This window comes from Lepidochelys kempii, chromosome 20 (genome assembly GCF_965140265.1).
Source record: "Lepidochelys kempii isolate rLepKem1 chromosome 20, rLepKem1.hap2, whole genome shotgun sequence".
Taxonomy (NCBI): domain Eukaryota; kingdom Metazoa; phylum Chordata; order Testudines; family Cheloniidae; genus Lepidochelys; species Lepidochelys kempii.
Window position 1 is genome coordinate 4,353,345 of NC_133275.1, and position 27,946 is coordinate 4,381,290.

Genomic DNA, 27,946 nt, shown 5'->3' on the forward strand with positions numbered 1-27,946 from the left:
ATGCAATGAAAGGAACAGAAGGTGAAGAAATGAAGAGAATAGGCTGGAATAACGATTGGGTAATCGAGGATCGGAACAACTTACCTTAGGCTGTGATGGAGTCTCCATAACCTGAAGTCTAGAGATCAAGACGGTCTCTTTTTAAAAAGAGATGCTTTAAGACCCTAACTTCTGTTTGAGTGAATGCAGAAGTTACTGGGTGAGGTTCCTTGGCCTGGGGTATGCAGGAGGTCAGACCTGATGTCAGAATGATCCCTTCTGGCTTTTAAATCTATGGGTAGGAATGCTAATCACTCTGCACAGCTGTCGATCCTTTTTGTGCGAGATTTCACATCACTTTACATCCAGAGCACTATGAAGCTTCAGCTTTACTGTAGCCATTTTATAGATTGGGGTACAGAGAGATGACATGTCTTGTGGGTGTATGGCAGAGCTAAGAATAGAGAACAGGAATCCTGATTCCCTGTCCATTAAATTAACCCCTCGAGTATACCGGCTTTCCCAGCTGACTTGGTTCTACATGAGCTGGGTATGTCCTCCATGTGACTTAATGAATTGAGCTGGAGAACTGGCAGATTGTCTGAGCAGAGCACTGATGCAAAAGCTACAGTGGAACTGGTTGGTAGGCAGAAGTAAAATGGCACATCTGACTGGTCCACTGTGAGAGAGAAGCTGGGTGAGGTAATATCTGGGTAATATCTTTTATCTGCCCCACCTTGTCTCTTGAATGTGCTGCGACTGGCACGGCTTCACCAACACTGCATGTAACAGTGCTCAGTTCCCCATCTGTAAAATGGGAATTACAATATTTCCCTGACAGGGATGGTGTGCGGATATGTTATTGAAGTACTCACATAGTATGGGGATGGCCCCCAATCTAAGAATATAGATCACAGATATCATCCTTCCCCTTTTGCTGGTAGGGAAACCGAGGCACAGAGCAGTTAAGTGATTTGCCCAAGGGCATACAGGAAGTCTATAGCAGAGCCAGGAATAGAACCTGGCTGGAAAATTTTGTCAATTAAAAAAAAAAAATTTGGTCAAAAAAATGAAATTTTGTTGCAGCCAAAACATTTTTGTGAAAACACCATGATTTCGACTGGCCTTCGACGGAATGGCTGCTCAGGTTCAGAGTGGACTTTCTGACGCAGGGGAGAAGAGAGACAGAACCTTACTTTTTTTGGATCCCAAATGGACATTTCAACCCAATTCCGTTGTCACAAACATGTTTGAAAGGTTTTCTTTTTGTTCCACTGTGGGGCAAAACCCAAAATTTCGGAACCTTGAAAGTTGTTACGAAATGGAATGGTCATTCTCCAGAATACTGGGATTTCTATTCTATATAGGTTCTGATACAGTGCTCATCATTGTAACATCTGAGCACAATATAAGAACTTATACGGAATAGAGTGTCAGAGACCTAGTGCAGTGTCTTAACTATAAGACCATGATAGAAACTAGCATTAACAACTGCTCTTGCCCTGGTTCTATTCCAATACAAACTGCTTGCAAATTAAAATGAGTAAAACATGTCGGTAAATTAATATAATTTCTAAAAGTCATTGTTATGGCAGGGAGTTGGGTATCAAAAAGGCACTGCAGGATGACAGGGGGCTCGCACAAGAGCTCTTGCTAACTGATAGATCATATGGTTTCGCTCCAGTTTGCGTAACCTTTTATTGTCCCCCTTTCAAACAAAGAAACATACAAATAGAAAAGGAGTACTTGTGGCACCTTAGAGACTAACCAATTTATTTGAAAATACAGAAGATCTGTATTTTCCACAGTATGCATCCGATGAAGTGAGCTATAGCTCGCAAAAGCTCATGCTCAAATAAATTGGTTAGTCTCTAAGGTGCCACAAGTCCTCCTGTTCTTTTTGCAAATACAGACTAACACGGCTGCTACTCTGAAACATACAAATGTAATTCATAGTATTATTACACAGTACATCGGCCACATTCTTGTTTGTTTCAGAGTAACAGCCGTGTTAGTCTGTATTTGCAAAAAGAACAGGAGGACTTGTGGCACCTTAGAGACTAACCAATTTATTTGAGCATGAGCTTTTGCGAGCTATAGCTCACTTCATCGGATGCATACTGTGGAAAGTGTAGAAGATCTTTTTATACACACAAAGCATGAAAAAATACCTCCCCCCACCCCACTCTCCTGCTGGTAATAGCTTATCTAAAGTGATCACTCTCCTTACAACGTCTATGATAATCAAGTTGGGCCATTTCCAGCACAAATCCAGGTTTTCTCCCTCCGCCCCCCCCCCAAAAAAAAACCACACACACACACACACAAACTCACTCTCCTTTGGATAAGCTATTACCAGCAGGAGAGTGAGTTTGTGTGTGTGTGTGTTTTTTTTTGGGGGGGGGGTGAGAAAACCTGGATTTGTATGATAATCAAGTTGGGCCATTTCCAGCACACCTTGTAAAGAGAGTGATCACTTTGGATGGGCTATTACCAGCAGGAGAGTGAGTTTGTGTTGGGGGGGGCGGAGGGTGAGAAAACCTGGATTTGTGCTGGAAATGGCCCAACTTGATTATCATACACATTGTAAGGAGAGTGATCACTTTAGATAAACTATTACCAGCAGGAGAGTGGGGTGGGAGGAGGTATTGTTTCATGGTCTCTGTGTATATAATGTCTTCTGCAGTTTCCACAGTACGCATCCGATGAAGTGAGCTGTAGCTCACGAAAGCTTATGCTCAAATAAATTGGTTAGTCTCTAAGGTGCCACAAGTCCTCCTCCTCTTATTCTTGTTTGTGAACCTCTACTGCCATCTTTTGGTCATTAATCATCGGAATTTTTCAGGCCCAGCTCTCAAAGCACTGTCATGGGAGGGCGCTCTGTGTCTTATTATTCCCACTACAGTGGGATAAAGGAAGGTGTGGTTAAGGGCACATTTTCCAAATTTGGCCGTGAATTTTGGTTTTCTGTTTTGGAACACTTAATTTTAAGAGTCTTAATGCAGAGTTCAGTGTCTAGCCTCAGAGTGCAACATTTTGGCCAGTATCTTTCCTTCGGACACAATTATTTGTTAAAGCAAGAGGAGATATTTGCTTGTGTGCTACAACTTTGTTGAATTGGATTGTATATCACACTGTTCCATGGCTTGACCAGACGTTAACTAGCGTTGGCTGTGGAATTGCTTCATCTAGTCTCCCCCATCCACCCTGACCCCAAAACAGGCAGCAGCCAGAACTGTGATTAACACCCTCCACCCCGTTCAGCTATCTGTGGGGTGGAAAGAGAGGATGTGGTTTTAACAGGGAAGATTTGAGAAGCTGAGGGTTAGAAGCTAGGAGGATAACAAGGACCCATACTGATTAGAACTCCAGGTTTTTAACTCACATCAGATTAATTTTTTTTTTTGTAGACAAGTTACTCTGCCTTTCTTAATTCCCAGCAAGAACCTCGGAATTGAAGGAGTTTAGCGTATAGGTCAAAGATTTACTCATACTTTCCTCCAATCTAGATATTAACACTAAACCCTATTGCCTATCAGGTAAATATACCAGTGGCATAAAGCAGCTCATTCCCCAGCTAGGTTTCTCTGCCATTCTGCACCCTTGCTATGACCTGTCTCTGCCATAGCACAGGGCAGTGGCAGGCTGCATTTTGCTTGTGAATTAAGAATGAGATGCTCTGTTGTGCCATGGAAATGAACATTTTGGCTCCCCAGAGTCCTCCTGACTACATGCAAGTTCTCCTAGATTTAACTTGCCCTTTTTATGCTGCTTTTTAAAACGGAGTGATTTTCCAGCTGGTTTAGCCGGTGGGGATGTGACATTACCTGTTATAAAGAACCGGGAGCTCCTCTCGAAGTTCTTTGTTAAGATCCTCAAACACAGCCTGCGCTTTGTAGAATTCCTCTTCAGCCTGCGTGACGGAAGGGGACAGCTGTCTTCAGACACAGCAATGTGAAGGAGGCATTAACAAAACAGACGAGCTGAGCTGTTGAGGTGAGATCCGAACTCGGAGCTGCAAGAATCTTTGCACACAGGCGCTCCAGATATGCTAGGTAATTGGAAGTCACTTGGACAGCTAGAGCCAATCCCCAGTCTCAGAGACTGGCAACAGCCCCGCTTTAAGGCCCCGTGAGGTGCTTATCGGGGACTTAACCCAGTATTCGGCATTGAAGGCGCAAAAACCATGGGCCCTCCTAGGTTCTGTTCGGCACAGTTAGCCTTTACCTTTGCAATCTTAGCTTCATCTTTCTTCTTGGCATTCTGCAGCGCCTCCAGGTGATGCCTGGCGCTGTCATAATCCACCACCTTCCGCCCCCGCTTAGCAATTCGCTCCTGGTCAGAAACCAAACGCATGGAAGGTGAGTTAGTTCAGGAGGAGAGGGCCCTTAGCAGGGTGTTCTGTACCTTCGAATCAACCCACAGCCCTGCTCAAGGGTGTTGTATCCTATAGCTGCACACGTCACCCAGTCATACTGTACCTTGAACCCCTGGGACACCTCATGTGCAATGTAGCTTGTGTCTAGCACACGGTGCATTGCCCTTACCAGAGTGTTGTGTACTCAGTAATCTGAGCGGTATCTGTTTGCATCGCTGCCCAGGGCCTATCCCGTGCCGCTTACCGTAAACGCAAAGCCCCCTACTTTATTTTGTAGTGGGGTTGGGGTGCGGCTTTCTGAAAATACAGCCTATGTTTCCACTTGCCGGTACCTTGATTTCACCAAACTGAGCCATGTAGTTCTCCATGGTTCTCACCGCCTGGTCAGCTAGTTTTTCCTCGTAGTCTTCCCACAGGAGGTCATTGCTCTGGAAACACACACACGGGGGACATTTGAAGGGCTGCTGTGTCCCTAGACTCATGCCTCCACGCTTCATTCCCTAGACTGGTCCGGGTCAGGATGGTTCAGCAGTTGGGGAGGGGCGCTAGGCTGGGATTTGTGAGACCCAGGTTCAGTCCCCTTGTTTGCCACAGGCTGTGTGACCTTGAGCAAGTCACTTAGCATCTCTGTGCTTCAGTTTTACACGTGAGCTGAGTGGCGGTTGCCTACCTCCCAGAGGCGTTGTGAGGATAAATACCTTAAAGATGGCTCGGGTACTGGAGTGACGAGTGATCGTAAGTACGACTAGATACAATTAATGCCTCAGGCTCTTCTTTCGAGTCAGTGGATCACTGAAGGCTTCATTATAAAACAAACTATTATCCTTCCAAATGATGCGCAGGTGTTTGGTCTGTGTGCCCATTTGTGTTTTCAATTCGTCAGTAAACCCGTTAGAGCACAGAAACTTGGCGAGATGTTCCAGGCGGATTTGGAGGCTCCAGCCACAGAGCTTCTATTCATGTTAAGCCTCGGAGTTGGCTTTGAAAAGGACAGCCCCTGGTCTCACGCAGCGTTGGGGCAGCCATGTTGCTCCCAGGATATGACACACACACACACACACACACATGATGTGCGAGGGGATCTCTTTTATTGGACCCGCTTCTGTTGGTGAGAGAGGGGAGCTTCCGGGCTGACACAGAGCTGAAGAAAAAGAGGCTTTTTTCCCCTTCAGCCCTGTGTCAGCCCAGAAGCTCCCCTCTCTCACCAACAGAAGAGGGCCCAATAAAAGAGATCCCCCTCACCCACTTTGTCTCTCTAATCACTTATCTGTAACATCCACCGCCTGTCTAGTCAGCTCCTACCACAACAAGACTCACTCTGAGTGTGGCTTTGATAGGCTATTGCAATATAAATATAATAATTTACGTCACTGCATAAGCCATCACCACCCATGCCTCCATCCACATGCAGCTACCTTAGGGAATGTCCAGAACAAAGTGAAAGTTGCCTATTATTCCTTTTCTATAAATCTTAGGTACTTATATCCCCCCCCCCCCATTATCAGTTGAGCATCTCAAGCTCTTTGATGTACTTTTTCCCCTCACAACCCACCTGGGAGGCAGAGCAGAGCTATTATCCCTTGTGATGCATGGCTTCAAAGGGTTAAACATCCTGCAAAATAAGTAACCCACAGAAGACATGTGGGGAGATAATTGTTGTGTATTTACATATGTCTGCATAGAGTGGACAATGTAATCAACAGTCCCTGTCTGTGCTGTATTCTGATAATTCAGAGGTCAAAAGAACATCCTATCATGTAATATGGGATATCTCAGTATTCATCTCTCTTTGAAACATACTGTGAATGGTGGAGGAACAATCAAATGGCCTTATGTTAATTTGTAAAGTTAAGTACCAGTGATGGATCTCCTTCAAAGTCATCCTAATGACCTTTTGTTCCCTGAGGAATTCCAACTCGTCAAAAGACAGGACATTGTATAAAAGAGCCTTGGGCCCTGATTCTGTCATCTCTGATCTGCTTAGGTGTAGTCAGGGGAAGTTTGAGTCCCAAGACTGAGGTCCCAGTTATGCTGGTGCGCCCTGAAAATGAAATTTGGACATTGGACTATAAACTATGAACTATTTCTGAAAGAACTCTTTGCAACCACAAAGCGCACCATCTCTGCTATGAATCTGCACCTCAATGAATTGAACTCTATATGTATATTGATCTTTTAACCATCCTCTCTCTCTCTTGTTTTTGTAATACATTTTAGTTTAGTTAATAAGAATTAGCTGTAGCATGTATTTGGGTAAGATCTGAAACATTCGTTAACCTGGGAGGTAATGTGTCCGATCCTTTGGGATTGGTAGAGTCTTTTCTTTTATATGATGAAATAAGATTTACAGAAATTTTCATCATATTTGACGTGGGTACCTGGATGGAGGCCTGTATGGTAATAAAGGTAGTAAGGTAAGGTAAGAAAGTAAGGTAATAAAGAAGCTGTTTTATGCTGGCTTGGTAAATCAAGTATTGGAATATCCACCAGCTTTTTAAGGTTTGGCTTCCCCATTCTTTGCAGTTCACCCTGATTGAGTGAGGACAGTTGGCTCCCCACTAGGACCCCGGTCACAGTGGCATAGTCGTGCTTGGATACACATTACCACAGGTTAAGGGTTTTTTGGATCAGAACCACACACTTGGCAAAATTTTATTTTGATATTGGAGAGTTTAAAAAAATCAGTTACAGTGAGTGACCCAAGATCAAGATCCTGACAGAAAAAGCCTGGAAGAATTGTACTCACAGAGGGGGTTGTCTTAAGAAAAAGATCCCAGAGCAGGAACTGAGAAATCTGTTAATTGCCAGTGATAAGGAAGCAGACCCAGCAAAAATGCTTGCAGTGAGAAACCAGAAATGAGGAAAAAATTGCTTATATGGAAGGAGAACCTGCTGAAAGAGAACACCAGTGTTTTGAACATGAACAAAGAATGACATATATTTGATTTCAGGAAGTGGAAGCTAAGGCAAAAGTGGACAGACTTAAGCATCAACTGAAGAGAATAAAGGAACAACAGGAACTGTATCATTCTGGAAAGCCAGCTCCTCTCAACAGCAAAGATGGGGATAGACAGGTAACAGACACAGAAGAGGTTAAGTGACTTGCTCAAGGTCACCCAGGAAGTCTGTGGCAGAGCAAGGACTTGAACCTGGTTCTCCCAAAATACAGGCTAGAGCCCTAACTGGACGAGCTGTCTTCTTACTCCACCCTTCAGCTGAATGAAGATTTTCTAGTTAGTGTTTCTTGCCCAAGGGAGATTTCATCCCATCTCTTACCTCTGCAATGGCTTTCAAGTCCCCGTGTCCATCCCATTCCACATGGTAAATTTCGTGCAGGGTTTCCGCCACTTTCCTGGAACTTTCGTGCATCACTGGAAGAGACAACCCAACATGTGGCAAACCTGCTACCACCTCAGAGTCATTAGCACCCCTTAAGCCAACTTCCCGGCTGCATCATTAAGGTTTAGAGCTACCATTGGAGTCTCCCTGTGAAACCTACACACATCCCGTAGGCATAAAAGACCAGGACATTAACAGAAGTCAGGCACCCAAGAGAATAAAACCCAAGGTGAACGTGGTGAGCCAGCAAGTCTGGGATAAGGGGAAAGCTGTCTGACTGGATCCAGGAGTGACTTCTCCAGTCTCGGACAGAGACACTGGATGGTGGGAGGCCACTGGATAGCAGGGAGCTTCAAGAATCAATGCCAATGGTTTAAAATTCTTCTTCTAAACGCTGAGCTTTTCTAAGCCTCCCAGGGAACTGAGATGCACAGTTCCACACTGAAATGAATGGGATGTGTGGCTAAATCCCCTAGGGAGGCTTTGAAAATTTCAGCTCCAAGACCGGTTTCAGAGTAACAGCCGTGTTAGTCTGTATTCGCAAAAAGAAAAAGAGGACTTGTGGCACCTTAGAGACGAACCAATTTATTTGAGCATCAGCTTTCGTGAGCTACAGCTCACTAGTGCTAAAATAAATTGGTTCGTCTCTAAGGTGCCACAAGTACTCCTTTTCTTTTAGCCCCAAGACCGTAGCCTTCCAACACTGGGAGGTCTGGCAAATACAGGTAGGAAGGGTGGTCTGGTAGTGGAATTGGGACTCAGGAGACTTAGGTACACCCAGCTCAGGCAAGACACTTAGTCTCTCTGTGCCTCAGTTTCCCATTTGTAAAATGCAGAGGATAGCACTGCTCTACCTCATAGGGGAACTCGGAAGATAAAGCCTATTAAGGGCAGTGAAACACTCAGAAACTACATTGATGGGGGCCATATAAAAACTTAGATAGATACCCATTTTACAGAGAGGGTCAGTGAAGAGAAACAACTGTCCAAAGCCACAGAGGGAGCTAGTATAAAAGGTTGGATTAGAACAGGGTGGTGGCCTGGCTCCCAGACCTGGTTTGGAGAGCTTAAAAAAAACTGTCACAGTTATCTGACTAACACAAATGAGGCACCGAAGTGTTGCCAACTCTTGCAATTTTATCTCAGGTCCTGAGTTATTTGATATTTTCCCTAAAGCCCCAGCTCCTGGAGTCATGTGGTTAGGTGTAAATCTCAAAAATAAAATAAAATAAGCATGTTCTGAGACCTCATGGTTGCAGAGAAAGGCTTGACAATGTGATCCAAGCATGGCTCTAGAGATTCAGAAGCTAAATAAAACCTCAATTTTTTTTTTTTTTTTAATTCTCACGATTTTTCGGCCAGTCTGATGATTTTTCAAGGCTCGAGGTTGGCCACATAGCGCGTCAGTCGCGATGTGGCAGGGAACCAAGCAGCAAAAGGTAAGTTTGAAGAAGGAACTGGGGTCTCATACCTTTCACAGCGCTGAGGAAAGCCTTAAGGTCCTTGTAGAGTTTCTGGCCTTCAATCTGTAAAGCAAAGAAGAGCAACAGCCAGGGTTTGCGTCAGCAGCTGGCGTTCTACTCTGCACTTCTATTACAAAACAGCCAGAGGCAGAAATGCGCCACATCAGCCACAGTGGGGAAGGTGAATGGAGCAAAGGGTGCGAGTAGGCTCAAAGAAATCCAGCGAAGAATCAAGGGTAGAGACGGCTGGACATTTGTCAAAACGGTTTCCTCAGACAAAAAATATGCCATTATCGTAGAGATCAGAACATGTCAATTTCAACCAAATTTCATTGAAGAAAACCCCCAAAACAAAGCGTTTGGATGCTGTCGTCACATGCGGCTTTGTCCTGTTCCAACATTTCCAATGAAAAGGTTTTAAAAGGTGGCAACCGGAATGAAATGTTTCAATATCGGCAACGCAAACCCTTTTGATGCACCTGACATGATTTTATTTGATTTTATTTGAAATTTTGTTTCATGAGGAAATTTTGAAATTTTTTTGGGTTTTCATTCCACTTCAGAACAGGAAAAAATTCAAAATGGCGGGATTTCCCACAAAACGGAAAATCCAGTTTCCAGCCAGTTCTAATCATGGAATTGTCCTGGAAGGGACCTTGAGAGGTCGTCTAGTTCAGTCCCCTGCACTCATGGCAGGACTAAGTATTATCTAGACCATCCCTGACAGGTGTTCGTCCAACCTGCTCTTAAAAATCTTCAATGATGGAGATTCCACACTAGACAATTATTCCAGTGCTTAACCACCCTGACAGGAAGTTTTTCCTAAAGTCCAACCTAAACTGCCCTTGCTGTAATTTAAGCCCATTGCTTCTTGTCCTATCCTCAGACGTTAAGGAGAACGATTTCTCTCCCTCCTCCTTGTAATCAAGGGGCATCGGATGGTGGTGGTGGGAGAAACCAAGAAGATGGGATAAGGTAAACCTTGCAGATGAGTTAGAGCTGGACAGGGCAGGGCAGGGCATATTGTATCCAGACAGGTATGTGTACAAGCATGAGCGGCTCCAAAGAAGGTGTGGGTTCATGGGGCATATTTCCTGTTCCTAACCTTTCATGACAATGGAGCAGGTTTCTAGCTAATCAGAAACCTGCATTTCTTTTTGTTGGAGCCTTTCTACCCATTTGACCTTCATGCTCCAGTTCCTGGGCTGGCTGCGTCTGCCCTGCTGGAGTTCAAGCAGTGGCTGGTTACACCAGAGAGTGACTTTGAAAGAAAACCAGCCTCTCTCTCGCCCCATTTCCACTCTCCAATATCTCATCAGACACCCTCTCCCGCTAGTTCCTGATCTACTTCCCTTCCGCTATATGGGAGATCCCCCACCACCGCTCCTTGCTCCACATTTCAGGAGAATCCCCCTCCTCCAGATGTTCAGTGACCCTCCCCCACACTTTTCAGATGACCTTCCCATGTCCCTGCCCCTCCCATATTTTAGAAGACCCTTCCCCCACCCTCTGCCCCTATGTCTTTCGGGATCTTGTCTTCTCTCCCCTCTGCCCCCTTCAGTCAGACCCAACCTGTTGCTGCTGGAAATCGTAAGCGCTTTGCTCGAATTGCTCATCTTTGGTTTCTACCGTCTTGCCCAGTTTCTGCAACACCTGGGGGGTAGAAAAAGACACCAAGTTTAAAAAAAAAATCTCCTTGAGAAAAACTCTTAATAAACTACGAGGGGTGCTGTGAAGTTCCCATTTTAATCTCTCGCGATGTGCAGCACCTTGTACAACGGGGGATGGAGAATCTAGCCACTACTGTAATTAACAACAATTACTGATCATTTGAAAGCTATTTCCTTGTAATCTCTCATTCTATGTACAGCACCTAGCACAAAGGGGCCCTGATCTCAGCTGAGGCATCTAAGTGCTATTAAGTGTATGAATGTTCATAATTTAAAAATTAGTCCCCTTTCAACTGGAACACGCGACTATTAGTAATTTTCAATTCTGCAAGTAGGTTTATAGATTAAGGCCAGAAAGGACCATTGGGATGATCTAGTCTTATCTTTTGTACAACACAAGGCAGAGAATTTTACCCAGCATTTCCTGAATAGATCCTGCTACCTATTTTGAATCTTCATCTTGTGTAATTATTTTCCAAATGAATTTCACCGAGGATGCAGATTTAAAAGGTCAACATTAGTTCATCTTTGAAGAAAAACAGGCTTCTGTTTGGCAAAAGCTTAAACTCGCTGAGGTCTGAGCCACTCAGGGAAGACAACATGCCGTGGAATTTCAAAATCCCCTTTCCTCCGTTTGCATCGACGACACGCCAAAACAAATGGAACCCGTGCCCAGTGCGGTGCTGTGCGCCCCCGGGCCACTCATAGAGACTGACGAGGTTTGCTGCAGCCTTGGCTAGCTCAGGGAGTAGAAACTCATACTCTTAGAGCCGGAGGTTCCAAGTCTGATCCCTGCTACTGACAACCCACCCAGGTGCATGATGTAGTGGGGGTCTGTAGGGAGATTTGAGCTGGCTTGGGGCTCAGAAGGGACTTCCTCAGCCAAAAGAAGTGTGTAACACGTGTCCATTCCAGCGTGGCACACTGCGCCCAGTGACGATCAATTCAGGGGTTCAGCCGAACGTGTACTGCACTTGGCTAAGCCTTCACATTCAGAAATAGGAACTTAAGCACGTGCGTAAGTGCTTAGGTAAACAGAGATGTTTTCGTGACTTGAGGCCAAGCCAGAGCAAAATATCCAGCACCGGCCGCCATTTCTGTAACTCAGTTTTCTCTTTAAATCATTTTGAGCCCGGTGTTGTCTGATGGTTCAGAAGACTATATGGTTGGTAACATCATGAAGAATTGATATAACTAGTCACTCTGTACTTGCTAAAGGGGAAGCAGCCCATCTGGAGTCCAGGTCAGCTAACTTCTCCTCACGCCAACATGTGCCAGTCAGTGACATGCCCAACCTCTGAGAGAACATCTGCACCTCAGAGCTTCTCTCCTCTGGAGTTTCCCATCATCACTCACAAAATCATCCTCCTCCTGAAAAGAATCCTCCCCCCCCCACCCCCAAAATCAAATAGCTTCAATTGGACGAAGAGCGAAGATCTGGGAGATTAAACCCAAATGGTGAGGAGCTTGAAATACAGAACACAGGAGGAGGCTGGTCTGCAGAAATTGGTTTCTTTAAGCATCAGAGATGTGTGTGTTTCGTAGATTGCAAGGCCAGAAGGGACCATTGTGATAATCTAGTCTGACCTCCTGGATAAAGTACAACTTATGCTAGAACGGCCCCAAAATAATTCCTTTGGAAGTAGAGCATCTCTTTTACAAAAAACTTCCAGTCTTGATTGAGAAATTGCCAGTGATGGATAATCCACCACGACCCTTGGTCAATCTTTCTAATGGTTAATTACCTTCACTGTTAAAAATGTATGCCTTATTTCTGGCCTGACTTTGTTTAGCTTCACCATCACCCATTGGATTGTGTTGTACCTTTCTCTGCCAGACTGAAGGGCCCATTATCAAATATTTGCTCCCCAGGTAGGTGCCTAGCGTCTCATCAGGAAGAGAGGGTTCCCCAGGAAAGCCTGTGAAGGGACCACATCTAGACAGTCCCTTTCAGCAGGATCTGCACCTATTATTCAGAGGGTAGCTGGCCCCGGATGTTTTGGGCAATGTGTAGAAATTCTATCCAGGTTATTGAACTACATGAAATATCTACAAGAGAAGAGGGCTCCAGCCAATGAGCACAGAAAGAATTCAAACGTCTGCGATGCCTATGTGGCCTCCATGATCTGAGTGCCTCAATTTTTAATGTATTTATCCTCAGCACCCCTAGGAGTAGTGCTAGCATCCCCGTTTTGCTGATGGGGAATTAAAGCCACAGAGAGAATAAGGGGCTTGCCAAAAGTCACCCAGGACTTCTGTGGAAGAGCAGGGAATCTACTTCAAGGGAAGCTAAGAAGGGACAATACACAATAATTTAGTCTCCAAAGGCTTTTCCAAACCACTTCCTCTCTCTTCTCTTAGATACCAAATGAAAATCCATGTTCTCATAGTTAAGCACACCACCACTTTCTGGCGCGCTCAAAAGTTTCTTGCCTGCGTTTGTGGTCAGACAAGGGCAAACGCCTTTCTGCATGTTCACACATCTGAATTCTGGAGGCGCAGAGCCAACGCTACGTGGGTGTAGCTGACGAACAGCAGCTAAGGCCGACAACTACCCAAAGTTGCAAACGGCCATGAAGATCATTCCAGCTGGCAAGGCGATTTACAGGATGGTAAAATCTGAAACTGCGCTTCCCCAGAATAACTTTGCAGACGGTGCTCCAGATGCCTATGTGTGCATGCATGCAAATTTAGCACTAGAAACTGGTTGCAGTTTAGCGTCAGATTGACAGCCCTGGAGACCGGAGCCTTCTGGTTATCTCAGAGAACAAGTACAGCATGGACAACCTTCCCCACCCTGCCTCTATTCTTACCTTGGGTAGATCGACACTGCAATCAGAGATATCACTGCAGCACATGTCAATATACTCAAGCTAACTTTGATCTAGCTAACTTGGGTACCAATAGCAGTGAAGCCATAATAGCATGCGTTAGGGCTAGTCACCCAAGTTATGTACCCAGGATCCTGGATGGGCTTGTACAGCTCATGCTGCCGTGGCTTCCTTGCTATTGGTACCTGAGTTAGCTAGAGCCAAGCTAGCTCGGGTATGTCTACGTGTGCTGCAGTGAACATAAGAACGGCCAGACTGGGTCAGACCAAAGGTCCATCTTGCCCAGTATCCTGTCTTCCAACAGTGGCCAATGCCAGGTGCCCCAGAGGGAATGAACAGAACAGGGAATCATCACCCCCGGCGCCCATTCCCAGCTTCTGGCAAACAGAGGCTAGGGACACCATCCTTGCTCATCCTGGCTAATAGCTATTGATGGACCTAGCCTCCATGAACTCAGCTAGTTCTTTTTTGAACCCTGTTATAGTCTTGGCCTTCACAACATCCTCTGGCAAGGAGTTCCACAGGTTGACTGTGTGTTGTGTGAAGAAATATTCCTTTTGTTTGTTTGAAACCTGCTGCCTCTTAACACCTCCGATTGCAGTGTAGACAGACCACTGGAATGGAAGGATAATTCATCTAAGGTCCATGCTCCCTACTGAGACTACCAGCTGGGAAAAACTGTTGTGACCAGTAGGCCGCATTCAATGAGACTCAGATACTATAGAAAGATGGAGGCCAGTTAGGGCTGCTCACATGAGAGGATTGATAGGATGAGGCTCAAGGTAGCTAATCAGAGCTAAGCCATAATTTCTACTGCTGTAGTACCTAGAGCAGCCTTTAACAGGTCAGAGCCCCAGAACGCTGAGCACCGTAGAAACTTCTTCTAAGACAGTTGTCCACTGGAAACCAGCTGGAGATCACCCCAACTGATTTCCACCCAGGCCACCACCAGCCATCAAATGTCACTCAACCTAAGGGGGAGATTCAACATCAGTGACACAGAGGTGAAAGATTCCGCTAAGGATTTCTGTGCTTTGGTCAAAGAGAGATATGGTGTTGGTCTGTCCTGACGAGGACAGCTTGGTTAATCCTATGCCAGAGAAAACAGGCAAAAATCCTCTGCTTTCAGAGATGCTGCACTTAAAAAGGGAGAAATACCAAGACTAGAGGAACTAGCAGAGGCCAGCTCTGTTTCTACCCACTTCCTGAGCCCAGCCCCCATCTCTTCCTGATACAGTTCATAAAAAGAGAGTTTAGGCTAGCTAGCATTTCTGGAGTTCACTCCACTTGCCAGCCCTCCCTCCGCCTTGTTCTGGGCTTGCTCTCCTTCCAAAGGAACTGCCCTCAGCCACGCAGTACTTGTGGGTAACTGCCACTCGGCATCATCGTCCGTGGCAGACACACTTTGGGTGACAAGGTGATGGTTTGGGGGAAGGTTTGGAGGAAAACAATGCAACTCACCTCCTCAGAGACCTTTGGAGATAGGTCGAATGAAGCCCCCCTCTAGTAACGTTAGGTAGCACTCCATGGAAGTTAAGCCAGGTACACAGATACGGAGTTAATTCTCTCTCTCTCTCTCTCTCTCTCTCTCTCTCATTATTTTTGTTACAAAGAGCTCCAGTCAACATAGAGTTAAGCTCACTGGGAGCAGGACATCACCCTTGCTATCATCAAAGCAGCTGTCTCTGCGCATCATTTTTTCATACTACCGTTGAATTACAAATTCCACAACGATTGCAAAAGCACTGGGAATTAGACACACACACACACACAGGCTAGTGCTCAGAACACACCTCCCACTCACTCACTTTGTTTCATAGCATGATTTCTCAGCTCCCGAAGCAGCTGGACAACTGAAAGGGGATGCTACGTTCTGAGCTTTCCTTGCAAAGGCACAAAGCAGTAACAAATGAGTGAAGCGTACCTTCTCTTGGGCTCGGCTAAATCGCTTTTGGACCTGCTTTGCAAACTGCCCAGCTCCTCCTGTCTTGCCATCTGCCATGGCTGCAGCTCACGGTGCAATTTCTGTTTTCAGTATGAACTTGTGGTTTTAAAGTTTTCTGGGGGAGGAAGTAAACAGACCGTCAGCTGCCACCATGCTCAGCATCCGCTTAAAAATCAGATCAGGGAGTGTTTAATTTCCATTGCTGAATGCTGAGCAGCCACTGTCTGGTCTGCCCAAGGATTGAAGGTTCTGTATGTTTGGCTGGTTGGATTTGGGTGGGTGTGACGCTTGGCAAGAAAGGGTTAAACATCCTGCAAAATAAGTAACCCACAGAAGACATGTGGGGAGATAATTTTTGTGTATTTACATGTCTGAGTGGACAATGTAATCAACAGTCCCTGTCTATGCTGTATTCTGATATTTCAGAGGTCAAAAGAACATCCTATCATGTAAATGAATTGTAAACACGGGACATCTCAGTATTCATCTCTCTTTGAAATGTACTGTGAATGGTGGACAAACAAGCAAATGGCCTTATGTTAATTCGTATAGCTAAGTACCGGTGATGGACCTCCTTCAAAGTCATCCTAATTACCTGGATTTGTGCAGGAAATAGCCCAACTTGATTGTCATGCACATTGTGTAAAGAGTTGTCACTTTGGATGGGCTATCACCAGCAGGAGAGTGAATTTGTGTGGGGGGGTGGAGGGTGAGAAAACCTGGATTTGTGCTGGAAATGGCCCACCTGATGATCACTTTAGATAAGCTATTACCAGCAGGACAGTGGGGTGGGAGGAGGTATTGTTTCATATTCTCTGTGTATATATAAAGCCTGCTGCAGTTTCCACGATATGCATCTGAGGAAGTGAGCTGTAGCTCACGAAAGCTTATGCTCTAATAAATTGGTTAGTCTCTAAGGTGCCACAAGTACTCCTTTTCTTTTTGTTGTTACAGAGGACCAGTGACTGAACTTGGGACCCCGGCCAACGGCCTGGAGAATGGATACCCCAGTGACTGGTGACCCAGCTCGGGACTCACAGCAGGTTCTGGCCAGTGGGAGGACAATGGGCTGCGAAGAGAGGACCCCGGTGACCTGACCAGCCGGTTCCAGCCAAAGGAGGACAAAGGTTGGCTGAGAGGAGAAGAGGCCCAGGTGGCTCTGTTTACCTGGATAGAAGACAATGGACAGAGGTGGGGTTTGTGGGGGGTGATATCATCTGCCCAGCTGGAAAGCGCAGGGTCTCTGGCTGGAGAGAGGGAGCAGGCAGAGCCCACCTGGATGCAGGAGAGACTTAGATGTACTGTGCTGAGGGAGGCCAGGCCCAAGAGTTTCCTATGCTGTGTTCAGACACTCAATAAACCCTGCTGTTTTCTGCTGGCTGAGAGTCACTCCAGTCTAGAGAACAGGGTTGCATTATTCCCTCTGGGAGTGGAGGCCCCGGGGGTCTGGAGCGAGTGGACTCTCCCTGAGGCGTGCTAAGGCTCAGAGAGGTGCAGTTCCAGGAGGTGGAGGGGCTTAACCCTCAAGAGAGAGTGAACCCCCGAGAAGGGCTGTCCCACTGAAGGGGGTTCCCTCCATGGACCACCCAGGCCAAGAGTGGACACGACCTGTGAGTCTGTGACAGGTTCTGATTCTGTCATCTCAGATCTGCTTAGACTTCATTAGGGGAAGTTTGAGTCACAAGACTGAGGTCCCAGTTATGCTGGTATGCCCTGAATATGAGATTTGGACATTGGACTGTGACCTATGAACTGAATTCTAAAGGAACTCTTTGCAACTACAAAGCTCACCATCTTTGCTATGAATCTGCACCTCAATTAATTGAGCTCATGTCTGTATGTATATTGACCTTTTAACCATACTCACTCTCTCTCTCTGTTTTTTAATATGTTTAAGTTTAGTTACTAAGAATTGGCTGGGTTGTGTATTTGGGTAGGATCTGAAACATGCATTAACCTGGGAGGTAATGTGTCTGATCCTTTGGGATGGTAGACCCTTTTCTTTTGTATGATGAAATAAAATTTACAGAAATGTTCATCATATTTGATGTGGGTACCAGGATGGAGGCCTGAGGCTGGATCACTTTAAGGGAATAAATTGCTTATGCTCTAATAAATTGGTTAGTCTCTAAGGTGCCACAAGTCCTCCTTTTCTTTTTGCGAATACAGACTAACACGGCTGTTACTCTGAAACCTGTCTTTAAGGGAACTGTGTTGTTTGGACTTCTGAGCAACCAGTAAGGTAATAAAGAAGCTGTTTCATGCTAGCTTGGTAAATCTAAGTACTGGAATATCCACCAGCTTTATGGGGATTGTCTGCCCCATTCTTTGGGGTTTGCCCTAATTAATTGACCACAGCTGGCTCCCCACTAGGACCCCGGTCACAGTGGCATAGTCGTGCTTGGATATACATTACCACAGGTTAATTAGGTTTTTGGATCAGAACCACACGTTTGTCAAAATATTATTTTGATATTGGAGAGTTTAAGGGTTAAAAATCAGTTACAGTGAGTGACCCATGATCAAGATCCTGACAGAAAAAGCCTGAAAGAATTGTACTCACAGAGGGGGTTGTCTTAAGAAAAAGATCCCAGAGCAGGAACTGAGAAATCTGTTAATTGCCAGTGATAAGGAAGCAGACCCAGTGAAAATGCTTGCAGTGAGAAACCAGAAATGAGGAAAAAATTGCTTATATGGAAGGAGAACCTGCTGAAAGAGAACACCAGTGTTTTGAACATGAACAAAGAATGACATATATTTGATTTCAGGAAGTGGAAGCTAAGGCAAAAGTGGACAGACTTAAGCACCAACTGAAGAGAATAAAGGAACAACAGGAACTGTATCATTCTGGAAAGCCAGCTCCTCTCAACAGCAAAGATGGGGATAGAATCTATCCAGTTTGTAAGAATGTTCGTACGTTGTTTGACTTTAAGCAGTCGTCTGTGTGTAACCAAATTTACCCCAACGCTGCCACGTTTTATGTAAATGCTTTTACTGTGAGCTCAGGTGAAGGTAACCCCATACGTTGTGCAGAGAATGTAAAAGTCAATGGAAAAAGCTGTTTAGAGCAAATTACAGCTTCTAACATCACTCTTGTTAGAACAGATTTTGTCCAAAGAGGAAGATTATTTACCAGATAAGAGTGCGAATATTGTAATCCTCTATGAGTTTACTGTAAGTGTGCCTTGAGCCAGAATCCATCTTGAATGGAATGGTGTTAAACATGAAGTTATAGCTGGTGTAAGGAAGTTATTGCCTAAGGATCTTTTGATTGGGGATGAGACTAAAGCTTTGTTCAGTCAGGTTAACATAAATCAGTCACAGGAAAGAAATATTCCTGAACCTGTATCTACTGGGGCAAGGATTTGCCTATGGAGGGTTTCTCCAAATGTTTGTCTGTGCAAAGAAGCAGTGCAAACGTGGAAGAAATTTCTGAGTGTCTGTCTGGTATCTCAGAAGTGAATCTGGCTTTAGATAAGGCTCAGGAAGATGTTTCTCTAGAGCAAATTAAAATTGGTGATCAGGTTAAAGCTCTAACTGAGGAAGGAAAGGGTACATTCTTGGTAAGTGATGGATTGTTGGCAAGGTTAGTGGAACATGAGTATCCCTATACCTTACCTGTTAGCACTGTGGAGAATTGTGACAGTGAAGGAAACGGTCCTGTGTCTGTCAGGGGTAATGACTTGCCTATGAAGGGAGCTACCCTAATCTCCAAGCAATTGTCTGTGAACAGCCATGTGTGCTGGAACAAAGGAAAGGATATCCCAAGGTATTTTGTCTGTTAAAGGGGAATGTTTCTCCATCTCTTTTCTGTTTGTAGAGCAGACAGAAAAAGTTTGTCAGCCTATGATGGTTGAAAATTTATCTGTTAACCCAGGCCTGATTCTGGATACAACTAAAGCCCAGGAAGGAAGTGGTCCCGAATTTGTGTCTGCTAGGGAAGATGACATTGCAACTAGGTTGCATCCAATTGAGGTCATAAATAGCTCCCAGAGACCAAGTGATTCTGGTGCTTCTATTTTGCCTGTTGCTGGGTAAAGATATGACAACCTTGCCTGATCAGGGTGATATCATAGCCAGGGCACAAGAAAAACATGAAGGTGATTTGATTATGTTACCCACTGACAGCGTGGAAACTTGTAACAGGAAGAGAATACTTCTAATCTTTTGACTACGAAGTCGAGCAGTTTACCTGAAAGGGGGTTTTGTGAAAATCCTACTGATGGGTCAGAAGGGATTCTTGATTTAAGTGAAACCCAGAAGTAGTCTGTTATTGCTCAGGAAAATGTTCCTTTAGAGCAAGCCCTAGGTGAAAAGGATAAGGGCAGAATTTCTGTGAAAAATGAGTTGTTACTTAGAAAGATTCATGAAAAGGAAAATCTTCAGGGTAGATTTTGCAACTGATGGGTTTGGAAGTGATTTGATTGAGTTAACGCAGGGTGAATCACTATATAGAGAAAGCAACAGTTTGTTTGGAGACTTGTTCCCATTTCTAACTGCCAGAGTCTTTCTGAGGTGTATAGATCCAGGGCCAATCAGAGGGGGGGCCAGGAGGGCCATTTGACCTGGGCCTCAAGCTCAAAGGGGGCCTCAAATTTAGACACTTGTTAATTTTTTGGCATTTGATAAGTTTCACAACTTGTTTTTATGCCCATCTTTATCGGACCAAAATGTGACACATACACAGCTCAGAGCTGCAAATTTAAGCAAATAAGAGATGTGATTTGGTAAAAGACAATTTTGTTAACTGATATAGATTGTGTCATATTAAAGAGTTAAAAATGTTCATAAATATTAATTAAAATATATCGGTTCTGATGGCACAAGGTTAGACCGTGATGAACGTGTCCTCTCAGATCAGCTGATTATATAAACAAACCACTGCTAGTGGCTGGTGCTGGATCAAGTGAGTGTTGAAAGGTAGAGAATTGTTACATTTTAGTGTCCTTATAGTTTTACATCTAGTTGACTAAGGAATTATTTGTGTGTGAGAATACTCATTATTATTTTCATATGGTAGCTAAGAGAGGTGACTGGTTGGTTGGTTGAGCCCTGGGCTTGGTAGCCAGCATCATAGGCTTTTGAAGTCTATAGGCCCAGCTTCAAGGTAAAAATTTGTGAGGACAGTCTTGAACAGTGAGTTTCGGAGGACACATGTTTTACATTTTTGGACATTATCCCTGTGTCTGTATCTGTGTCTGTGTTTAATATATATATATATATATATATGTCATCCCTTTGTCTTCAGCTCAGCCTGTTATATTATACCTTGTGTGCTTGAGTTTTGATTCAGTGAGAAGGATAATAACCTGTTTCATTTTGTGTTCTTAATTAGTATTCCTTCGTTTTAAGTCTTTTCAGCTTTTGTGTACCATTCAGTATTTGTGTACGTTTACAGTAGAAGATTCAAGTGTAGATAAGCTACTTATTTACAGAAGAATATTTCAAGTGTGGATAGGTTACAGATTGACCAGATAGATCACTATGAAGAGGAGATTTGAAAGTGGTGCAAGAAAGAGACAGCGAAAACAAATGAGTGAAGCAGCTGCTAAGAGCTCAAAGCCAATACCTTCATTTCTCACACCACTGGAAAACACTCCTTACCCAACAAACAATGCTACAGATAATGAAAACTCCGCAACTGCAAAAGGTGATATTTCAATGTCAATACCTGAACACGAGGACAGTAGTCAAGAAGGAGATGTGCCAACAGTAACAGATGCAGCAGAAGATCCTGTGTACGATCAAGAAACTCAACAGCAACAGGAAGATGTAGATCTTACGCAGCAAGAGCAATTCATGGAGTACTACAGGTTTGACTGTGACTGACATTGGAATTATTGACAAGAGCAATGCTGCCCAAATGCAATCTTTTCTTCAAGTTAGTTGTTTTGAAATTCCAAGTAACATTCCACGAGATGCTGATAATCATGCTTTCCCTACTCGTCTGCTGACAAAAACTCTTCCAAACAGTGAGACCCGCACAAGAGACTGGTTATGCTGGAGTACGGAAAAACAATCTTTGTACTGTGCACCCTGCTTCATTTTGAACAAAAGTGTTGCAATTGCATGAGTTCTTTCTGATCAATCAGGATGGAGCATCAACAGAGGTTGGAGGAAGTTGAAAGACCAAATACCATCACATGAGAGTTCAACGTTGCACAAAGAAAACTATGTTGCATGGAAATCAGCCAGTAGGGCAGCATCAGCTGAAAGTTCAGTTGAGAATTTACTCCTGACTGAACTCTCTGCAGAAACTAATAACTGGAAAAAGACTTCTTGAGCGCATCCTGAATGTCATCCTTTTTCTTTCTGAGTGGGGATTGACTTTCCTTTGGTTCCAGTCAATGTATTGGTGATCATGCAAATGGAAACTTTTTAGGCATAGTTGAGCTCCTCAGCAAATATGACCCACTTTTATCAGAGCATGTTAACCATGTTAGAGAATCGCAAGAGAGTCGAAAGCGCATGCAAGTCCATTATCTCTCCACACGCAGACAAGTTTATTGAGCTATGTGGGTCATTCGTACAAACAACAATTCTTGAGACTCGAAATGCCAAGTATTTTTCAATCATTGTGGATGCCACTCCAGATTGTTCTCACAAGGAACAGACTACTATGGTTATTATACTATGATATGTTAAGATTGTAGACAGCTCAAAATTTTCAGTTGAAGAAAGGTTTATTTTGTTTGATAGTTTCACGAGAAAAAGTGGAAAAGAAATTGCTGCTCAAGTACTAGCAATTCTAGAAGGTTTTAAATTAGAGTTTCAAGTCTGCATTGGTCACGCCTATGACAATGGATCCAATATGGCTGGGATATACAAAGGTGTACAAGCAGTTCTGCTTGAGCATAATTCAAATAGTATTTTCTCCAGCTGTGGAAACCACACACTAAACCTTGTAGGTGTTGACTGTACTGAATCATGCAAGGAGGCAATTACTTACTTTGGAACTGTTCAGCAAATATACAACCTCTTCAGTAGCAGTCCACAAAGGTGTGAAAATTCTGAAGCAATATCTTCCTGTTTCACTGCATGGGATGTCCAAAACTAGATGGTCTGCACGGGTTGATGGTGTTCAGCCAGTTGCGCAGCATTTGAATTAAGTGAAAAAAGGGTTTAAATGAGCTTGAATCTCTCAATCTCACTGCACAGGCTTGAACTGAACTTCAGTCTATTCGGAAGCACATGTCCAAATTTGAATGCATTCTGATGTCATCTTTGTGGATGAAGCTACTTACAATGATCCATCAAACTAATCTAGTAATTGAAGCACACAATGCTACACTTGATGTTGAGAGGGATAACACTGAAAGTCTTATCAATGACATTCAACGGATTTGTGAACAATGGGATGCAATCCCGACTGAATCCAAATTAGTCGCACAGAATATTGGCATTTCATCTGAGCTCTCCACCAATTGCAACTTACTTACTGAATCTGATGCCGAGCAACGTTATAGGGTCAATGTCTTTCTTGTTGACATTGACTCTATTCAATCAGGTCTCACACGTCGATTTGAGTCTCTGCGACTAATTTATACTAATTTATTCCTTGGCAGCTCAACAGACTGAGTAATAAAGATGTGCAGCTGAACAATTTCATCAACAGTACAACAAAGAAATCTCAAAAGAGCTCAGTAATGAGGTCATCTTCCTCAAACGAATATATTCCACAAACTTTAAATTAGATTGCAAGCCAAAGGAATTGCTTCAAGAAATACTCAAACTTGGACTCTCTGGGGTGTTTCCTAATATCACAGTTGCATTGCGTATTTTTGTCAGTTTGTCTGCATCAGCGGCTTCAGGTGAACGCACCTCCAACGTGTTGAAGAAGGTAAAGAACTATCATCATTCAGCTATGGGACAAGAGCGTTTGAACGGGCTCGCCATGCTTAATATCAACTGTGACGCTGCATGAAAGCTAGATTTTTTTCCTCAATAATTAGTGCATTTGCACAGAAAAAGGCTAGAAAAGCATTTGTTAAATAAAAAAAAAATATTCAAATTATGTCTCACTCTTTTTTTGGTGCCTTATTTTGTTTTCATGTGTCGTCATTTTTTATTTTTATTATGGCTAGGGGCCTCAAAAGCTGGAAGTGGCCCGGGCCTCTCTGGACCTCTGGGAGGGCCTGTGTAGATCCACTGACTCTGCTTTAGAAAGACCCAGTGTGGATAGCTTTGAAAAGGTTTCAAATGAAATAAAAACAGTTAGGGAATTTAAACAGCCCTATAAGCTTAACCAACTTGTTGGGGAGACGATGTTGTTGGAACATTAGTGTCTCCATGTTGATTCTTTAAGTAAGCAGTCTGTGACTCAGGAACTGAGGAGAGATTGGGTTACTGGGTTACAAGGATGCAGGGGAGAGCAGGCAAACTCTAATCTCTAGATATTTTGGATATGTCTTGTCGTCTCTTAGTGGACTTGACATTTGATTCCATGTGGAAGCAGAGGTTGGTAAGGGAAGGATAAAAGAACCTTGAGTCTAACATGCTTGTGAAAATGGATGGAATCTCTTTAAGGCAGAGTCCAGCCTTCAAATTGGTAAAGCTTGAGGATCTGAAAACTAGTAAACAAGCTAGTGTCTGTGTTGATGCAAATTACCTGACTGACTGGGGGGAGAAATACTTGCCTGTAGCTGTAACAAAAAGGAAACACCGAGCCAGCCAATGAATTCTGTTAAGCAAGAGAGTTCAGATTTTGACCCTACTGGACAGGGAGGAAGGAAAGGATTAAAACTTGCAAATAAAAGCCACAGGTTAACCCTAAAATACCAAAACCGCAAGGAATTGGTTAAACTGAAAGCCTATGTTAAGGAAGACTCTGAGGTCAAGAAAAAGCTACAAAGATTCAAAAGTGATGTTGAACAAGTTGACCTAAAGAATGATTTGTCTAAACCAAAGGCTTGGTGTGACAAAAACAATTGTAAATGTACACTTGTGATAGAACTGATGTTATTGCTAATGATTGTAACTAACTTGTTGCTGATACCAAGAACTGTAAAAATGTACAATGTGCAGGGTTTTTTGGAAACATGTTAGGGGTTATACATAAGAAATCATCATGGTGTAAAAGCCTTCATGGTTAGACTTTTCATTACATGATAACACACACTATGTGAAAAGGCCTGGTGATACGGATATTTCTCAGTTAGTGCCTGTATCTAATCTTGAAACTATATACAGCAGAAAAGTCACTACAAGCTTGAACTGCTGTGCACAAAGGGAAACTGAGGTACAACACCTCACAGCCTTCATGGCTGAATGCCAGAATAAGTGCTCTTTAAAAAACACCAGTAGCTATGTTAAGTTAACACATAGTCATTCCAGGGTTTGGTCTAAAGTATTTCACAAAGTATGCGCTAAGTTTTTGGCTGGGGCCAAAGCATGCATCAATAATTTGGCCTTAAAAAAAAATTAAATGGGAACACAGCTCATATCAACATTGGAAGGTCCTTAAGGTGTATCCAGGAGCTCTAATTTTGCCCTTCCACACCAGTCTCACGTTGGGGGTATGATGCTTGGCTAGAAAGGGTTAAACATCCCACAAAATAAGTAACCCACAGAAGACATGTGGGGAGATAATGTTTGTGTTTTTGTGTATTTACATATGTCTGAGTAGGGTGGACAATGTAATCAACAGTCCCTGTCTGTGCTGTATTCTGATAATTCAGAGGTCAAAAGAACAGCTTAACATGTAAATGAATTGTAAACACGGGACATCTTGGTATTCATCTCTCTTTGAAATATATTGTGAATGGTGGAGGAACAAGCAAATGGCCTTATGTTAATTCGTATTGCTAAGTACCAGTGATGGACCTCCTTCAAAGTCATCCTAATTACCTTTTGTTCCCTGAGAAATTCCAACTTGGCAAAAGACATGACATTGTATAAAGGAGCCTCGGGTCCTGATTCTGTCATCTCAGATCTGCTTAGACTTCATTAGGGGAAGTTTGAGTCACAAGACTGAGGTCCCAGTTATGCCGGTATGCCCTGAATATGAGATTTGGACATTGGACTGTGACCTATGAACTGAATTCTAAAGGAACTCTTTGCAACTATGAAGCGCACCATCTCTGCTATGAATCTGCACCTCAATGAATTGAACTTATGTCTGTCTGTATATTGATCTTTTAACCATATTCTCTCTCTTTTGTTTTTTAATACATTTTAGTTTATAAGAATTGGCTGTAGTGTGTATTTGGGTAAGATCTGAAACATTCATTAACATGGGAGGTAATGTGTCTGATCCTTAGGGATTGGTAGACCCTTTTATTTTGTATGATGAAATAAGATTTACAGAAATGTTCATCATATTTGATGTGGGTACCTGGATGGAGGCCTGAGGCTGGATCACTTTAAGGAACGTTGTTTGGACTTCTGAGCAACCAGTAAGGTAATAAAGAAGCTGTTTCATGCTGGCTTGGTAAATCTAAGTACTGGAATATCCACCAGCTTTATGGGGATTGTCTGCCGCATTCTTTGCGGTTTGCCCTAATTGATTGACCACAGCTGGCTCCCCACTAGGGCCCCGGTCACAGTGGGCATTAAAATTAAAGACTATAAAATGTTACCCCTGAATGAAGTTGTTTGGGTTAGATGTACTGAAGGTGGTGGGTGAAACAGTCACTAAAATGCCTGGGGGAAAAGACTTTGTTAAAAGGACAATGAAGTCCTAAGGTGAGCTCCAATTTCCAAATTTTCATGAGGTTCTATTGTTCCCCTCATGTATGAAGTCCTACATGAACCGTGTACATTTCAAAGCCTGGTAGGTTTTGTTATCGGCATGGCTCATGTGACTTTCTAGGGTTGGTTTTCCCTCTTACAGGCCACATCTTCTATTGGTGTAAATTGGCATAACTCCATCACTCCATTGGTGCTCGGGCGATTCACACCAGCTGGGAACCCAGCCTCGTATCTGTATGACTGTACTGACCCTTGGGAAAAAATAATTTTCTGAAAATTCCTTCCCTAGTTGTATTATTGTAGTGCCTGGGAGCCGCAGTCACAGACCTGGACCTCACTGTGTGACGTGCTTCATGAAGAGAACAAAAACAGTCCCTGCCCCAAAGAGTTTGCCATTGAAGTAATCTCTTTCCCTCTTTTTTTCCCCCATCCCAGCACCTCTCCTTGCTTTTTGACAGCTATTGCAGAGCGAACCATCCACAGAGATGCTCAGAACTTTCTTGTGAGAGGTGGCAGCTAATTCAAAATCTGTGCCTCTCCGTGAGTCGTTTAGTCTCTTCCCGTGTGTGTTCGTTTCCTTCGACTTGTGCACATTCCATCTACCATTGCACTGTCCAATTGGCATTTCCTGTGTTCCTGTTTAAAACCTGGCAAGTTAGATCATACCCAACGGTCCAGCTCAGGCCAATACCAGACACTTCAGAATTTGGTGCTACAATATTTATAAATGGACAGTTACGGAATAATCTGCCCAGGTAGGAGAAGTCTTTCTAACCCCAGACTGTTATTGGCTAATTTATGCCCTGAAGCATGTGGGTTTATAACCTTACATTCCAGCCCGTTTAATGTAATGAGAGATATTTGCTTTACTCATACATCTCACACCACCACCTAGCTCTAAGATAGCTCTTTTCATCCACAGATCTCAGAGTACTGCACAAAGGAGGTCAGCACTGGTATCCTGATTGCACAGAGCAGGGACGATGGAAGCTCCCACAATGTGGAGGGGGCCACAAGCACCTGAACTGTGGCCCCGCCTCCCCTTCCCTCCCCGAGGCCCCGCCCCCTGCTCGCTCCTCTCCACTGCCTCCCCCCCCATCGCTCTCCCTTATAGCCGGTAAAAAGTGGGAGGGCATAGCCCTCCCACTTTTAAAAGTGATGGGGCCATGGACCCCTGGCCACCCCTGTTCCAGCACACAGGGTGGGACACAGAGTTACAGAGAGGGGAAGTGACTTGCCCAAGCAGGCCAGTGACAAAGCCAGGAATAGACCCCAGGTCGCCTGAGTTCTAGTCCTGTGCACCATTCTCTAAGATAAATGGGAGCTGAGCCCCTCTGGCCCCCATAATAACTTCATCCTCCTACTCCAGCCCCCATTTTAAAGTCTTACGGATTCCATATTACAGCAAATGATAACCAAGCCTGGGCGGATATAGAAGGGAGTTAGGCAGGAAGGATTCCTGACCTGGGATTCTTTCACACCCCTCCCTATTATCTTTATGGATGAAGTGAGGAAATCTTGGGAGCTTCCCGGCTCATTCAAAGCTTTTACATTCTGGAGGAAGTTGGCCGGCACTTTCCAGCTATGCCTGTAAGGTGGATTTTTCTGCAAGATCTTGAGGCTCAATGCTCAGGGATCTTTCCTGGTAGTTA

The 27,946-nt window shown here is 44.0% G+C and overlaps 1 protein-coding gene across 7 annotated transcripts in view; it reads right to left on the bottom strand.

Moving 5' to 3' along the window:
• Window positions 1-27,946, bottom strand: part of LOC140900626 (chymotrypsin-like elastase family member 1) — a 58,734-nt gene that overhangs the window by 11,331 nt on the left and 19,457 nt on the right. For 3 of the 7 annotated variants that reach the window (XM_073318142.1, XM_073318139.1, XM_073318138.1), the window contains exons 1-7: window positions 15,585-15,716; window positions 10,732-10,812; window positions 9,168-9,222; window positions 7,634-7,728; window positions 4,690-4,785; window positions 4,207-4,314; window positions 3,807-3,892 (exon numbers count right to left, since the gene is read on the bottom strand). In XM_073318142.1, coding sequence (XP_073174243.1) covers window positions 3,807-3,892; window positions 4,207-4,314; window positions 4,690-4,785; window positions 7,634-7,728; window positions 9,168-9,222; window positions 10,732-10,812; window positions 15,585-15,662 — 599 coding nt within the window. In that variant the 5' untranslated portion in view covers window positions 15,663-15,716. Of the gene's footprint in view, window positions 1-3,806; window positions 3,893-4,206; window positions 4,315-4,689; window positions 4,786-7,633; window positions 7,729-9,167; window positions 9,223-10,731; window positions 10,813-15,584; window positions 15,721-27,946 lie in introns of those variants that run through there. The other 4 variants (XM_073318146.1, XM_073318144.1, XM_073318140.1 and 1 more) reach the window with 3 other exon arrangements.